Source organism: Stegostoma tigrinum, chromosome 29 (assembly GCF_030684315.1).
Source record: "Stegostoma tigrinum isolate sSteTig4 chromosome 29, sSteTig4.hap1, whole genome shotgun sequence".
NCBI lineage: Eukaryota > Metazoa > Chordata > Chondrichthyes > Orectolobiformes > Stegostomatidae > Stegostoma > Stegostoma tigrinum.
Genome location: NC_081382.1, coordinates 43767075 through 43783188, shown reverse-complemented (window position 1 = coordinate 43783188; position 16114 = coordinate 43767075). Strand labels below are relative to the sequence as shown.

At 52.8% G+C, this 16114-nt stretch overlaps 2 protein-coding genes across 6 annotated transcripts in view; one reads left to right on the top strand and one right to left on the bottom strand.

The window, feature by feature from the left end:
• Positions 1-16114, top strand: part of rexo4 (REX4 homolog, 3'-5' exonuclease) — a 202371-nt gene that overhangs the window by 81441 nt on the left and 104816 nt on the right. The window lies entirely within an intron of this gene.
• Positions 1-16114, bottom strand: part of adamts13 (ADAM metallopeptidase with thrombospondin type 1 motif, 13) — a 119741-nt gene that overhangs the window by 37302 nt on the left and 66325 nt on the right. For both annotated transcript variants that reach the window (XM_059638322.1, XM_059638323.1), the window contains exons 19-23: positions 14438-14573; positions 12441-12570; positions 10196-10375; positions 8108-8312; positions 5930-6059 (exon numbers count right to left, since the gene is read on the bottom strand). In XM_059638322.1, coding sequence (XP_059494305.1) covers positions 5930-6059; positions 8108-8312; positions 10196-10375; positions 12441-12570; positions 14438-14573 — 781 coding nt within the window. The remainder of the gene's footprint in view (positions 1-5929; positions 6060-8107; positions 8313-10195; positions 10376-12440; positions 12571-14437; positions 14574-16114) is intronic.

Here is a 16114-nt window from a genome sequence, read left to right as displayed (position 1 = left end):
GTGAGGGGGGAGATAGTGAGGGGGGAGATAGTGAGGGGGAGATAGTGAGGGGGGAGATAGTGAGGGGGAGATAGTGAGTGGGGAGATAGTGAGGGGGGAGATAGTGAGGGGTGGCGATAGTGAGGGGGGAGATAGTGAGGGGCGGAGATAGTGAGGGGGAGATAGTGAGGGGGAGGTAGTGAGGGGGAGATAGTGAGGGGGAGATAGTGAGGGGGAGATAGTGAGGGGGAGATAGTGAGGGGGGAGATAGTGAGGGGGAGATAGTGAGGGGGAGATAGTGAGGGGGGAGATAGTGAGGGGCGGAGATCGTGAGGGGGGAGATAGTGAGGGGAGAGATAGTGAGGGGGAGATAGTGAGGGGGAGATAGTGAGGGGGCGATAGTGAGGGGCGGAGACAGTGAGGGTGAGATAGTGAGGGGGGAGATAGTGAGGGGGAGATAGTGAGGGGGGAGATACTGAGGGGCGGAGACAGTGAGGGGGAGATAGTGAGGTGGAGACAGTGAGGGGGAGATAGTGAGGGGGAGATAGTGAGGGGGAGATAGTGAGGGGCGGAGACAGTGAGGGGGAGATAATGAGGGGGAGATAGTGAGGGGGGAGATAGTGAGGGGAGATAGTGAGGGGGAGATAGTGAGGGGTGGAGATAGTGAGGGGGAGATAGTGAGGGGCCGAGATAGTGAGGGGCGGAGATAGTGAGGGGGAGGTAGTGAGGGGGAGATAGTGAAGGGGAGATAGTGAGGGGGAGATAGTGAGGGGCAGAGATAGTGAGGGGGAGATAGTGAGGGGGTAGATACTGAGGGGCGGAGACAGTGAGGGGGAGATAGTGAAGGGGAGATAGTGAGGGGGAGATAGTGAGGGGGAGATAGTGAGGGGGAGATAGTGAGGGGCGGAGACAGTGAGGGGGAGATAGTGAGGGGGGAGATAGTGAGGGGGAGATAGTGAGGGGGGAGATAGTGAGGGGGAGATAGTGAGGGGGAAGATAGTGAGGGGTAGATAGTGAGGGGGAGATAGTGAGGGGGGAGATAGTGAGGGGGGAGATAGTGAGGGGGAGATAGTGAGGGGGAGATAGTGAGGGGGAGATAGTGAGGGGGACGATAGTGAGGGGGAGATAGTGAGGGGCGGAGATAGTGACGGGGAGATAGTGAGGGGCGGAGATAGTGAGGGGGGAGATAGTGAGGGGGAGATAGTGAGGGGGAGATAGTGAGGGGGACGATAGTGAGGGGGAGATAGTGAGGGGCGGAGATAGTGAGAGGGGAGATAGTGAAGGGGAGATAGTGAGGGGCGGAGATAGTGAGGGGGAGATAGTGAGGGGGAGTTAGTGAGGGGCGGAGATAGTGAGGGGGGAGATAGTGAGGGGGAGATAGTGAGGGGGGAGATAGTGAGGGGGACGATAGTGAGGGGGAGATAGTGAGGGGCGGAGATAGTGACGGGGAGATAGTGAGGGGCGGAGATAGTGAGGGGGGAGATAGTGAGGGGGAGATAGTGAGGGGGAGATACTGAGGGGGGAGATAGTGAGGGGGGAGATAGTGAGGGGGGAGATAGTGAGGGGGAGATAGTGAGTGGGGAGATAGTGAGGGGGAGATAGTGAGTGGGGAGATAGTGAGGGGGGAGATAGTGAGGGGTGGCGATAGTGAGGGGGGTGATAGTGAGGGGGAGATAGTGAGGGGCGGAGATAGTGAGGGGGAGATAGTGAGGGGGAGGTAGTGAGGGGGAGATAGTGAGGGGGAGATCGTGAGGGGGAGGATAGTGAGGGGGAGATAGTGAGGGGGAGGATAGTGAGGGGGAGGATAGTGAGGGGCGGAGATAGTGAGGGGCGGAGATAGTGAGGGGGAGATAGTGAGGGGGAGATAGTGAGGGGGGACATAGTGAGGGGGAGGATAGTGAGGGGCGGAGATAGTGAGGGGGGTGATAGTGAGGGGGTGATAGTGAGGGGGAGGTAGTGAGGGGGAGATAGTGAGGGGGAGATAGTGAGGGGGAGATCGTGAGGGGGAGGATAGTGAGGGGGAGATAGTGAGGGGGAGATAGTGAGGGGGGAGATAGTGAGGGGGAGATAGTGAGGGGGAGATAGTGAGGGGGGACATAGTGAGGGGGAGGATAGTGAGGGGCGGAGATAGTGAGGGGCGGAGATAGTGAGCGGGAGATAGTGAGGGGGAGATAGTGAGGGGGGTGATAGTGAGGGGGAGATAGTGAGGGGCGGAGATAGTGAGGGGGAGATAGTGAGGGGGAGGTAGTGAGGGGGAGATAGTGAGGGGGAGATAGTGAGGGGGAGATCGTGAGGGGGAGGATAGTGAGGGGGAGATAGTGAGGGGGAGGATAGTGAGGGGGAGGATAGTGAGGGGCGGAGATAGTGAGGGGCGGAGGTAGTGAGGGGGAGATAGTGAGGGGCGGAGATAGTGAGGGGGAGATAGTGAGGGGGAGATAGTGAGGGGGGACATAGTGAGGGGGAGATAGTGAGGGCGAGATAGTGAGGGGAGACATAGTGAGGGGGAGGATAGTGAGGGGCGGAGATAGTGAGGGGAGATAGTGAGGGGCAGAGATAGTGAGGGGGGAGATAGTGAGGGGCGGAGATAGTGAGGGGAGATAGTGAGGGGCAGAGATAGTGAGGGGGAGATAGTGAGGGGCGGAGATAGTGAGGGGAGATAGTGAGGGGCAGAGATAGTGAGGGGGAGATAGTGAGGGGGAGATAGTGAGGGGGACGATAGTGAGGGGGACGATAGTGAGGGGGAGATAGTGAGGGGCGGAGATAGTGAGGGGGGAGATAGTGAAGGGGAGATAGTGAGGGGCGGAGATAGTGAGGGGGAGATAGTGAGGGGGAGGTAGTGAGGGGCGGAGATAGTGAGGGGGGAGATAGTGAGGGGGAGATAGTGAGGGGGGAGATAGTGAGGGGGACGATAGTGAGGGGGAGATAGTGAGGGGCGGAGATAGTGACGGGGAGATAGTGAGGGGCGGAGATAGTGAGGGGGGAGATAGTGAGGGGGAGATAGTGAGGGGGAGATACTGAGGGGGGAGATAGTGAGGGGGGAGATAGTGAGGGGGGAGATAGTGAGGGGGAGATAGTGAGTGGGGAGATAGTGAGGGGGAGATAGTGAGTGGGGAGATAGTGAGGGGGGAGATAGTGAGGGGTGGCGATAGTGAGGGGGGTGATAGTGAGGGGGAGATAGTGAGGGGCGGAGATAGTGAGGGGGAGATAGTGAGGGGGAGGTAGTGAGGGGGAGATAGTGAGGGGGAGGATAGTGAGGGGGAGATAGTGAGGGGGAGGATAGTGAGGGGGAGGATAGTGAGGGGCGGAGATAGTGAGGGGCGGAGATAGTGAGGGGGAGATAGTGAGGGGGAGATAGTGAGGGGGAGACAGTGAGGGGGAGATATTGAGGGGGAGATAGTGAGGGGGAGATAGTGAGGGGGAGATAGTGAGGGGGAGATAGTGAGGGGGAGACTGTGAGGGGCGGAGATAGTGAGGGGGGAGATAGTGAGGGGGAGATAGTGAGGGGGAGATAGTGAGGGGCGGAGACAGTGAGGGGGAGATAGTGAGGGGGAGATAGTGAGGGGCGGAGATAGTGAGGGGGGAGATAGTGAGGGGGAGATAGTGAGGGGGGAGATAGTGAGGGGGAGATAGTGAGGGGGAGATAGTGAGGGGGGAGATAGTGAGGGGGGAGATAGTGAGGGGGAGATAGTGAGGGGGGAGATAGTGAGGGGGAGATAGTGAGGGGGAGATAGTGACGGGGAGATAGTGAGGGGGAGATAGTGAGGGGGGAGATAGTGAGGGGAGATAGTGAGGGGGAGATAGTGAGGGGCGGAGACAGTAGGGGCAGAGATAGTGAGGGGGGAGATAGTGAGGGGGAGATAGTGAGAGGGGAGATAGTGAGGGGGGAGATAGTGAGTGAGGGGGAGATAGTGAGGGGGGAGATAGTGAGTGAGGGGGAGATAGTGAGTGAGGGGGAGATAGTGAGGGGGAGATAGTGAGGGGGGAGATAGTGACGGGGAGATAGTGAGGGGGAGATAGTGAGGGGGGAGATAATGAGGGGGAGATAGTGAGGGGCGGAGACAGTGAGGGGCAGAGATAGTGAGGGGGGAGATAGTGAGGGGGAGATAGTGAGAGGGGAGATAGTGAGGGGGGAGATAGTGAGTGAGGGGGAGATAGTGAGGGGGGAGATAGTGAGTGAGGGGGAGATAGTGAGGGGGGAGATAGTGAGTGAGGGGGAGATAGTGAGTGGGAGATAGTGAGGGGGATAGATTGTGATGGGATAGATTGTGATGGGGAGATAGTGAGGGGGAGGATAGTGAGGGGGAGATAGTGAGGGGGAGATAGTGAGTGGGAGATAGTGAGGGGCGGAGATAGTGAGGGGGGAGATAGTGAGGGGGAGATAGTGAGGGGGGAGATAGTGAGGGGGGAGATAGTGAGGGGGAGATAGTGAGGGGGAGATAGTGAGGGGGAGATAGTGAGGGGCGGAGATCGTGAGGGGGGAGATAGTGAGGGGGAGATAGTGAGGGGGGAGATAGTGAGGGGGGAGATAGTGAGGGGGAGGATAGTGAGGGGGAGATAGTGAGGGGGAAGATAGTGAGGGGGAGATAGTGAGGGGGAGATAGTGAGGGGGGAGATAGTGAGGGGGAGATAGTGAGGGGGAGATAGTGAGGGGCGGAGATCGTGAGGGGGGAGATAGTGAGGGGGAGATAGTGAGGGGGAGATAGTGAGGGGCGGAGATCGTGAGGGGGGAGATAGTGAGGGGGAGATAGTGAGGGGGAGATAGTGAGGGGTGGAGATCGTGAGGGGGGAGATAGTGAGGGGGAGATAGTGAGGGGGAGATAGTGAGGGGGAGATAGTGAGTGAGGGGGAGATAGTGAGGGGGGAGATAGTGAGTGAGGGGGAGATAGTGAGTGAGGGCGAGATAGTGAGTGGGAGATAGTGAGGGGGAGATAGTGAGGGGGTTAGATTGTGATGGGGAGATAGTGAGGGAGAGGATAGTGAGGGGGAGATAGTGAGGGGTGGCGATAGTGAGGGGGAGATAGTGAGGGGGGAGATAGTGAGGGGGGAGATAGTGAGGGGGAGATAGTGAGGGGGGAGATAGTGAGGGGGGAGATAGTGAGGGGGGAGATAGTGAGGGGGAGATAGTGAGGGGGAGATAGTGAGGGGGGAGATAGTGAGGGGGGAGATAGTGAGGGGGGAGATAGTGAGTGGGGAGATAGTGGGGGGGAGATAGTGAGGGGTGGAGATAGTGAGGGCGGAGATAGTGAGGGGGAGATAGTGAGTGAGGGGGAGATAGTGAGGGGGGAGATAGTGAGTGAGGGGGAGATAGTGAGTGAGGGCGAGATAGTGAGTGGGAGATAGTGAGGGGGAGGATAGTGAGGGGGAGATAGTGAGGGGGAGATAGTGAGGGGGGAGATAGTGAGGGGGGAGATAGTGAGGGGGGAGATAGTGAGTGGGGAGATAGTGGGGGGGAGATAGTGAGGGGTGGAGATAGTGAGGGCGGAGATAGTGAGGGGGAGATAGTGAGTGAGGGGGAGATAGTGAGGGGGGAGATAGTGAGTGAGGGGGAGATAGTGAGTGAGGGCGAGATAGTGAGTGGGAGATAGTGAGGGGGAGGATAGTGAGGGGGAGATAGTGAGGGGTGGCGATAGTGAGTGGGAGATAGTGAGGGGGGAGATAGTGAGGGGGGAGATAGTGAGGGGGAGATAGTGAGGGGGAGATAGTGAGGGGGAGATAGTGAGGGGCGGAGATAGTGAGGGGGGAGATAGTGGGGGGGGAGATAGTGAGGGGGAGATAGTGAGGGGGAGATAGTGAGGGGGAGATAGTGAGGGGGAGATAGTGAGGGGCGGAGATAGTGAGGGGCGGAGATAGTGAGGGGGGAGATAGTGGGGGGGGGAGATAGTGAGGGGGAGATATAACACAAGGCCTGTTTGTTTGAACTGAGCAACGGAGTGAGTGCAGTGTGAATCACCTTCTCCACAGCTCGTGGAACAGGGCCCCAGTATTGGAACCCAAAGGTACATGCGCCTCTCACTTGGGGAATCCGGGACGGCTGTGGCATTTGTGACATTTCCAGTCTCTTTCCCCAGTTGTTTGGATACCTGGAACAACAGATTGAAAACTCTTTCACATACGTACTTCACATCTAGCAGCTCCTTATGACACAAAAGAAAGCCAATAACGGCCATTCGGCCCACTGTGCCTAGACTTGCTCTTTAGAAATCCCTGCTCTTTTCTCATGTCTCTGAGTGTTTTGTCACTTCAAACATTTATTTGAGTTGAATGTGCTCCCACTGCCCTTTCTGACAGCAGGTCCCAGACCGCAACAACTCACTGATCGAAAATATTCTTAGCATCTCACTTTCTATTTCAAAAAAGCATGATTTTGTTTTCCTGCCAGTTTCTCCTTATGTACTCTATCAAACCATTCATGGTTCTGTATGCCTTGATTAAATGTCCCCCTCACATTTTTCACTTGTCGGGCAACAATCCCAGCTTATCCACCTTACAGTGTCTTTGTTACGGTTACATACTTCCGAGTAAACATAATTTCAGGTGGATGGTATAACTGATGAAAGGACTGTCTTCAATTGTCCTTCATTACCCTGGACAGCTGTAAAATAATCATTCTTCACAACAAGTGAAAAGTTTCAACTGAAAGCGATACAACTTGGTAAAGTGTTGGAAAAGGTTATAAGGGATAGGATTTATAATCATCTAGAAAAGAATAAATTGATTAGGGATAGTCAGCACAGTTTTGTGAAGGGAAGGTCGTGCCTCACAAACCTTATTGAGTTCTTTGAGAAGGTGATCAAACAGGTAGATGAGAGTAAACCGGTTGATGTGGTGTATATGGATTTCAGCAAGGCGTTCGATAAGGTTCCCCACAATAGGCTGTTGTACAAAATGCGGAGGAATGGAATTGTGGGAGATATAGCAGTTTGGATCGGAAATTGGCTTGCTGAAAGAAGACAGAGGGTGGTAATTGATGGGAAATGTTCATCCTGGAGACCAGTTACTAGTGGTGTACCGCAAGGGTCGGTGTTGGGTCCACTGCTGTTTGTCATTTTTATAAAAGACCTGGATGAGGGCGTAGAAGGATGGGTTAGTAAATTTGCAGACGACACTAAGGTCGGTGGAGTTGTGGATAGTGACGAAGGATGCTGTACGTTGCAGAGAGACATAGATAAGCTGCAGAGCTGGGCTGAGAGGTGGCAAATGGAGTTTAATGCAGACAAGTGTGAGGTGATGCACTTTGGTAGGAGTAACCAGAAGGCAAAGTACTGGGCTAATGGTAAGATTCTTAGTTGTGGAGATGAGCAGAGAGATCTCGGTGTCCATGTACACAGATCCTTGAAAGTTGCCACCCAGGTTGACAGGGCTGTTAAGAAGGCATACAATGTTTTAGCTTTTATTAATAGAGGGATCGAGTTCCGGAACCAAGAGGTTATGGTGAAGCTGTACAAAACTCTGGTGCGGCCGCACTTGGAGTATTGTGTACAGTTCTGGTCTCCGCATTATAGGAAGGATGTGGAAGCTTTGGAAAGGGTGCAGAGGAGATTTACTAGGATGTTGCCTGGTATGGAGGGAAGGTCTTACGAGGAAAGGCTGAGGGACTTGAGGCTGTTTTCGTTAGAGAGAAGAAGGTTGAGAGGTGACTTAATTGAAACATATAAAATAATCAGAGAGTTAGATAGGGTGGATAGGGAGAGCCTTTTTCCTAGGATGGTGACGGCGAGCACGAGGGGGCATAGCTTTAAATTGAGGGGAGAAAGACATAGGACGGATGTCAGAGGTAGTTTCTTTACTCAGAGAGTAGTAAGGGAATGGAACGCTTTGCCTGCAACGGTAGTAGATTCGCCAACTTTAGGTACATTTAAGTCGTCATTGGATAAGCATATGGACGTACATGGAATAGTGTAGGTTAGATGGGCTTGAGATCGGTATGATAGGTCGGCACAACATCGAGGGCAGAAGGGCCTGTACTGTGCTGTAATGTTCTATGTTCTATGTAACTGATACTTTCACACACACACACACACACACACACACACACACACACACACACACACACACACACACACACACACACACACACACGGTCTGACACAAAGAGTAAGTGTTGTCAGGCGTTAATAACATCTGTTACCTCCGACCAGGGCATCTGTGCCAGTTCAAAAGGACAGATGCTCACAATACAAGGTGTAACACCTGGAGGCTGTGCTTTAGCTGGACACAGTGTCGCGTTCACTTCCATATCTGTCCCATTAACTGACTGGACACAGGTCACTGACCTCTCAGCAATTCCAACTCCACAGGATGTAGAACAGATACTCCAATTCGAAACTGTCCACCTGAAATGAACAGAAATTGGGGCTTAGTAGCTGCACTAAACTGTCTCCTCCAGCAAACAGTGCACCTCAGCGTTCCAGAGCTTCTGGATCATTCTGAATCTGACTGAGAGGAAAGGAATGACTCCACCAAAGGGCTTCAGCAGCTTAGGTTAAGGACATGAAATCCAGTCAGAAATCCCACTTTGGATCTAAGCCCCCAGTAGCCCATCAAACACCCCCAGGGGAGGGATAGCACAGGGTTAGATAAAGAATAAAGCTCCCTCTATACTATCCCCCATCAAACACTCCAGGGCAGGGACAGCACAGGGTTAGATAAAGAATAAAGCTCCCTCTATACTATCCCCCATCAAACACCCCAGGGCAGGGACAGCACAGGGTTAGATAAAGAATAAAGCTCCCTCTATACTATCCCCCATCAAACACCCCAGGGCAGGGACAGCACAGGGTTGAGTTCTCTTCCCTGGTTCCCTTCCCAATGGGAATTCAAATAAGAGGACCTGTGAGAATCCTGGGGGAAAGGGACAAGGACCAAAGTAGCAAGGGTCTGCCACATCCAGCTGCTTCCTGAACCAACCCCATGTCCTTGGATGTGCCAATGTCCCACATGCATGGGCCAGCCATCACGTCACTCCTGACCAGCAGGTGGTGCTGTCTAGCTTGGTTCGAACCCTCCAATCATGAGCAGGTTGCCTGTGACAGTGATACATTGCCACAGTTCTCCCTGCTCCTGCTCCATCTAATACTGTGGATAGCAGGTCAAATTTACACCTGGACAAGGCTCAGAGCAGGGTGAAGGAATGGTACATTCGTCTTCATGAAAAAAAAACCTGTGAATCATTGGAAAAATCACACCAAAGCACCTTAAAGCACACTCCCAATCTGTGGCACCAGTGAGGCATCAGGGGGAGAAAACTCTCCTCTGCTAGGAGTCATAGCTGAGGATGATGGTTGTGGCTGTTGGAGATCAGTCATCTCAGCTCCTGGATGTCTCTACAGGAGTTCCCCAGGTTGGTGTCTGAGGCATAGCCATCTTCAGCTTAATTACTGACCTTCCCTGTCAGAAGGTCACAAGTGGGGACACTGACTGACGAATGCACAAAGGTCAGCACGATTTGCAACTCTTCAGATACTCACATGCAGCACGACCTGGACAATATCCAGGCTTGGGCTGAAAAATGGCAAGGGACAACTAGATCATAGAATCCCTACAGTGTGGAAACAGGCCCTTTGGCCCTTGTGCCACACAAATGTCAGGCAATGACCATGTCCGACAAGAAAGAGCATAACTATCATTCTTTAATATTCAATGGCCATATCTTTGCTGAATTCCCCTTTATCGAGATCCTGGGGCACACCATTCACCAGAAACTGAATTGGACCAGTCAGATAAACACAATGGCTATAAAAGATCAGAGGTGGGACTGGCATTACATCCACAAACATCCAATTCCCCCCACAACCGACACTCAGTCGCAGCAGTGTGTACTATCTACAAGATGCACTGCCGGAATTCACCAAAGATCCTCAGACAGCACCTTCCAAACCCACAACCACTTCCATCTAGAAGGACAAGGGCAGCAGATACATGGGAACACCACCCCCTGTTAGTTACCCTCCAAGTCAGTCACCATCCTGACTTGGAAATATATCGCCGTCCCTTCACTGTCACTGGGTCAAACTGCTGGAATTCCCTCCCTAAGGGCATTGTGGGTCAACCTACAGTATATGCACTGAACGGTTCAATAAGGCAGCTTAATACCACCTCCTCAAGGGAGCAATGAGGGATGGGCAATGAAATGCTGGCCCAGTCATCGATGCCTACACACGCTGAATGAAAAAAAATCCTGACTTCTGACACCCCTTATACTGAGAGTAATACATACCTGACTGGGCAGGGCTGGCTATTACACATTTCCACTGATTGGGGTCTGGCAGTAACTGCACACGCTGTATCAGATGTCTGTTGTCTCTCAAGTGCCTCTTGCTTCACACAGTAAATAGCCCTTTCTCGCAGACCTCCACCACATGTAACACTGCACTCACTGAACTCTCCTACTTCCCACCTACACAGCACAGGATGAGAAAAAATGGGCAGTCACAGGCTATCAGCTGGGTTTGTCTCTAGAAGGGATTCCCTTCAATTTCAAAAGCTCAGGTACCACACAGGACACCTGAGTCAACAGAAACAAAAATATAACCAGACAATACTGGAACAGTGAATGTGAAGAGAAAATCAGTGATGAATATTTCAGGCTTGTGAATGTGTGTCAAGTGCTGCAAAGTTGGGTAGAGTTACTTGTGAATTAGAAGGCAGCATGTTAGAATCTGTTTGTAAAAATGATGGGTGGAGCAGTGTGTGGTCCCTTTAAAAGGTGATGTTCTTTTCTAAGCTTGGAGATTAAAAAGAATCTGCAGCAGCTGCAGACACATAGACAGTTCTGAAACTGAAACGTATGTATCAGTTGGCAGTGCGGTTGGCCATTTGGGCTTGTTTTGACGTTAAGGCAACCAGTTTGAATATCAGCCAAATAATTTAAACCAGACACGTAGAAACTGAAAACCGATTCAATTTAAATCTGATGGTGTGGTCAACCAAGGACCAATCCTACTATAACAAAACTGACACGCCATCAAGGGTATATAAGAAGAGGATTTTTGGAAATCAGCATGAAAGCAAACTGCCTTTGGAAGTCTAAAACTCAGGCTATCATAGAAATCTTTAAGCTCTCTGATTAAACACCATCTAGAAGGTAACATGGTAGTCTTAATATTCCTGACACAAGGATTCAATGAAGAAAGAATTCCTGACTGAAGAATAGCAGAAAAAGCACAGAACATAGAAGAAGATGCATCCTGACTGTAGTTTTGAGAGTTTAAGTTGTGACTTATTTTTCTTATTACTTTGGTTTATATAAGTGGTTCTTGAATTTATTGGAACAGCATGACATTAGAATTTTGTACTGTTCGGGAATAGTTAGTAGTTAAGGGGGAATTGTTTAGTTTCTTAACAGGTCTGTTACTTTGTTCACTGTTAGGGTTAGGTAGATAAATTTTTAAGTGTTGCTAATAAAGTGACTATCAGAGATTTATTTCATTTCACCATCCCTCCATAACATACTACAGATTGGGAGGTGAAAGGCAGGTTACACCATTTTTCCTACTTCCTTTAGAGGATTATGTGGTGAGGCAAACTTCTCTGGATGTTTTGGTTTTAATTATCAGCGGCATTGGACATCCATCCATAACACAAGTCTCAGGGAGATGTTGAAGAGAGTGGTTTTGACAAAGTAAACAAGGAGAAAGTATTGGAGACATACCCCAGTGAGAGTCAGTGTGTGTGGGACTGTACCCCAGTGAGAGTCAGTGTCTGTGGGACTGTACCCCAGTGAGAGTCAGTGTGTGTGGGACTGTACCCCAGTGAGAGTCAGTGCGTGTGGGATTGTACCCCAGTGAGAGTCAGTGCGTGTGGGACTGTACCCCAGTGAGAGTCAGTGCATGTGGGATTGTACCCCAGTGAGAGTCAGTGCGTGTGGGACTGTACCCCAGTGAGAGTCAGTGTGTGTGGGACTGTACCCCAGTGAGAGTCAGTGTGTGTGGGGCTGTACCCCAGTGAGAGTCAGTGTGTGTGGGACTGTATCCCAGTGAGAGACAGTGTGTGTGGGACTGTACCCCAGTGAGTGTCAGTGTGTGTGGGACTGTACCCCAGTGAGAGTCAGTGTGTGTGGGGCTGTACCCCAGTGAGAGTCAGTGTGTGTGGGACTGTATCCCAGTGAGAGTCAGTGTGTGTGGGACTGTACCCCAGTGAGAGTCAGTGTGTGTGGGACTGTACCCCGGTGAGAGTCAGTGTGTGTGGGACTGTACCCCAGTGAGAGTCAGTGTGTGTGGGACTGTACCACAGTGAGTGTCAGTGTGTGTGGGACTGTATCCCAGTGAGAGTCAGTGTCTGTGGGACTGTACCCCAGTGAGAGTCAGTGTGTGTGGGACTGTACCCCAGTGAGAGTCAGTGTCTGTGGGACTGTACCCCAGTGAGAGTCAGTGTGTGTGGGACTGTACCCCAGTGAGAGTCAAGAACAAAGAAAATTACGGTGCACGAGCAGGCCCTTCAGCCCTCCTATGTCACACACTTACCATGGAGGGCACGGTGCAATGGTACAGGGTTCCAGCCTATCGGTGGGTCTATCTGATTGCAAGCAATGCTGCTGCTCCACAACTTGCTCAGAGCGGCGATCAGCACAGACATGACGGACCGTCACAGTCCCTATCAAAGAGCAAAACATCCAAAAAACAGTCTGAAAAACAACACTGGCATCCACACAACAAGGTGAAACAACGCTGTTCAAACTGTCATGACAATCCGATCCACCAATGACATCACTGTCAGCGTACTGTGAACGATCAGGAAGTGATCGACGATGCTGTCAACAGCGCTCTCTCGTGGAACATCTTCAACAATACCTGAGATAACAAGGTGTGGAGCTGGATGAACACTGCAGGCCAAGCAGCATCAGAGGAGCAGGAAAGCTGACGTTTCGGGTCTAGATCCTTCTAAAGAAGGGTCGAGACCTGAAACATTAGCCTTCCTGCTCCTCTGATGCTGCTTGGCCTCCTGTGTTCTTCCAGCTCCACACCTTGTTATCTCAGATTCTCCAGCATCTGCAGTTGCTACTATCTCCTCAACAATAACTGCTCACTGATGCTTTGGTTTGGCTCTACATCTTTTCCTCACACCTTACACCCCTGATGCAACATGGACAAATGAATTGAACCCTGGATGGGAGAGGGGAAGAAGTGTGGTTGACTGCCCTTCACAACAAGGTTGTATCTGCAGTTAACTAGGTGTGGCATCAAGGAGCCCTTGCAAAAATGGAATTAATGGGAATCCAGGACTAAATACTCTGCTGGTTGGAGTCATCCCTGGTTTAGAGGGAGGTGGTTGAGGTTGTTGGAGGTCAGTCATCTCAGCTCAAGGACAGGAGTTCCTCAGGGTCGTGTCCTAGCCCAACCGTCTTCAGCTGTTTTATAAATGGCCTTCCCTCAAGCCATCATAACGTCAGTAGTGGGGATGTTCACCAATAATTGCACAATGTTCAGCACCATTTGTGACTACTGAGATACTGAAGCCTTTCATGTTCAAATGCAACAAGAATTGGACAATATCCAGGCTTGGGCTGACAAGTGGCAAGTAACATTTGTGCCACACAAATGCCAGGCTATGACTATCACCAACAAGAGACAATTTAGCCATCACCCCTTGACATTCAATGGTGTTACCATCACTGAATCTCCCACTATCATGAACCAGAAAAACAGCTGGACCGACCACATTAACACTGTGACTCCGAGAGCAGGTCAGAGGCGAGGAATATTGCAGTGAGTAACTCACCTTCTGACTCCCCAAAACCCACACACCACCTACAAGGCAGAAGTCATGTGTGCAATGGAATACTTCCCACTTGCCTGGGTGGACGCAGCTTCAACAAGCTTCAAGAAGCTTGACACCGTCCAGGACAAAGCAGCCCCAATTGATTGGCACCACATCCACAAGCATGCACTCTCTCCATCACTGACGGTCAGTAGCAGCAGTGTGTACTATATGCAAGATGCACTGAAGAAATTCACCAAAGATCCTCATACAGCACCTTCCAAACCCACGACCACTTCCATCTAGAAGGACAAGGGCAGCAGATACATGGGAACACCATCCCCTGCAAGTTCCCCTCCAAGTCAGTCACCATCCTGACCTGGAAGTATATCGCTGTTCCTTCACTGTCGCTGGGTCAGAATCCTGGAATTCCCTCCCTAAGGGCATTGTGGGTCATCCCACAACAGGTGGGCTGCAGCAGTTTGAGGAGGCAGCTCACTACCACCTTGTCAAGGGCTGCAAGGGTCAGGGCAATAAATGATGGCCAGCCAGCAATGCCCACATCCTGTAAGTGAGTTTAAGTTAACAAATTCATTGTCACCCAGAACTATTAAGTTGGGAAGGGACAGTTAAGCAGTAAAGAGTCCTCATTCTGCAGCATTTCGATTTAGTGAGTGCTTGATATCCTGATCATTGAACAGTAAGAACTGGAAGGCTGCTGGATGAAGGAACTGATGGAAATAGTATGAAAGGAACTGTCCACCTGGCCCGCAGCTGGTTGAACAGGCATCAGTAACCTCGTGCCAAACATACGACACATTCTGCTTCGGGATGTACAGACTGTAGCTGATTTTCGGGCTTACGATATCTCCGTATTGGTCTCCGTATTTCCGGAATACCTGCGTTACAGGAAAAAAAGCAACATGCATAAAATAACATGGTTTGCAAATACTTGGGATGTCCATGACCTCTGGTCAAGAGCAAATTAAAATATTGAAACTTCGGATTTAAAAGCTGAAGGACATCATCAACAGTAAGTCCTCCCCCAGCACTGACCCTCCGACAGTGCCCCCTCCCCCAGCACTGACCCTCCGACAGTGCCCCCTCCCCCAGGACTGACCCTCCAACAGTGCCCCCTCCCTCAGCACTGACCCTCCGACAGTGCCCACTCCCCCAGGACTGACCCTCCGACAGTGCCCCCTCCCCCAGCACTGACCCTCCGACAGTGGCCCCTCCCCCAGCACTGACCCTCCGACAGTGCCCACTCCCTCAGCACTGACCCTCCGACAGTGCCCCCTCCCTCACACTGACCCTCCAACAGTGCCCCCTCCCCCAGCACTGACCCTCCGACAGTGCACGCTCCCTCAGCACTGACCATTCGACAGTGCCCGCTCCCTCAGCACTGACCCTCCGACAGTGCCCACTCCCTCAGCACTGACCCTCCGACAGTGACCCCTCCCCCAGCACTGACCCTCCGACAGTGCCCACTCCCTCACACTGACCCTCCGACAGTGCCCCCTCCCCCAGCACTGAGCCTCCGACAGTGCCCCCTCCCTCACACTGACCCTCCAACAGTGCCCCCTCCCCCAGCACTGACCCTCCGACAGTGCACGCTCCCTCAGCACTGACCATCCGACAGTGCCCGCTCCCTCAGCACTGACCCTCCGACAGTGCCCACTCCCTCACACTGACCCTCCGACAGTGCCCCCTCCCCCAGCACTGACCCTCCGACAGTGCACGCTCCCTCAGCACTCACCCTGCGACAGTGCGCCCTCCCCCAGCACTGACCCTCCGACAGTGCCCCCTCCCCCAGCACTGACCCTCCGACAGTGCCCCCTCCCCCTGCACTGACCCTCCGACAGTGCCCCCTCTCCCAGCACTGACGATCCGACAGTGCCCCCTCCCCCAGGACTGACCTTCCGACAGTGCCTCCTCCCCCAGCACTGACCCTCCGACAGTGCCCAATCCCTCACACTGACCCTCCGACAGTGCCCCCTCCCCCAGCACTGACCCTCTGACAGTGGCCCCTCCCCCAGCACTGACCCTCCGACAGTGCCCCCTCCCTCACACTGACCCTCCAACAGTGCCCCCTCACCCAGCACTGACCCTCCGAAAGTGCACGCTCCCTCAGCACTGACCATCCGACAGTGCCCGCTCCCTCAGCACTGACCCTCCGACAGTGCCCACTCCCTCACACTGACCCTCCGACAGTGCCCCCTCCCCCAGCACTGACCCTCCGACAGTGCACGCTCCCTCAGCACTGACCCTCCGACAGTGCCCCCTCCCCCAGCACTGACCCTCCGACAGTGCCCCCTCCCCCAGCACTGACCCTCCGACAGTGCCCGCTCCCTCAGCACTGACCCTCCGACAGTGCCCGCTCCCTCAGCACTGACCCTCCGACAGTGCCCCCTCCCTCACACTGACCCTCCGACAGTGCCCC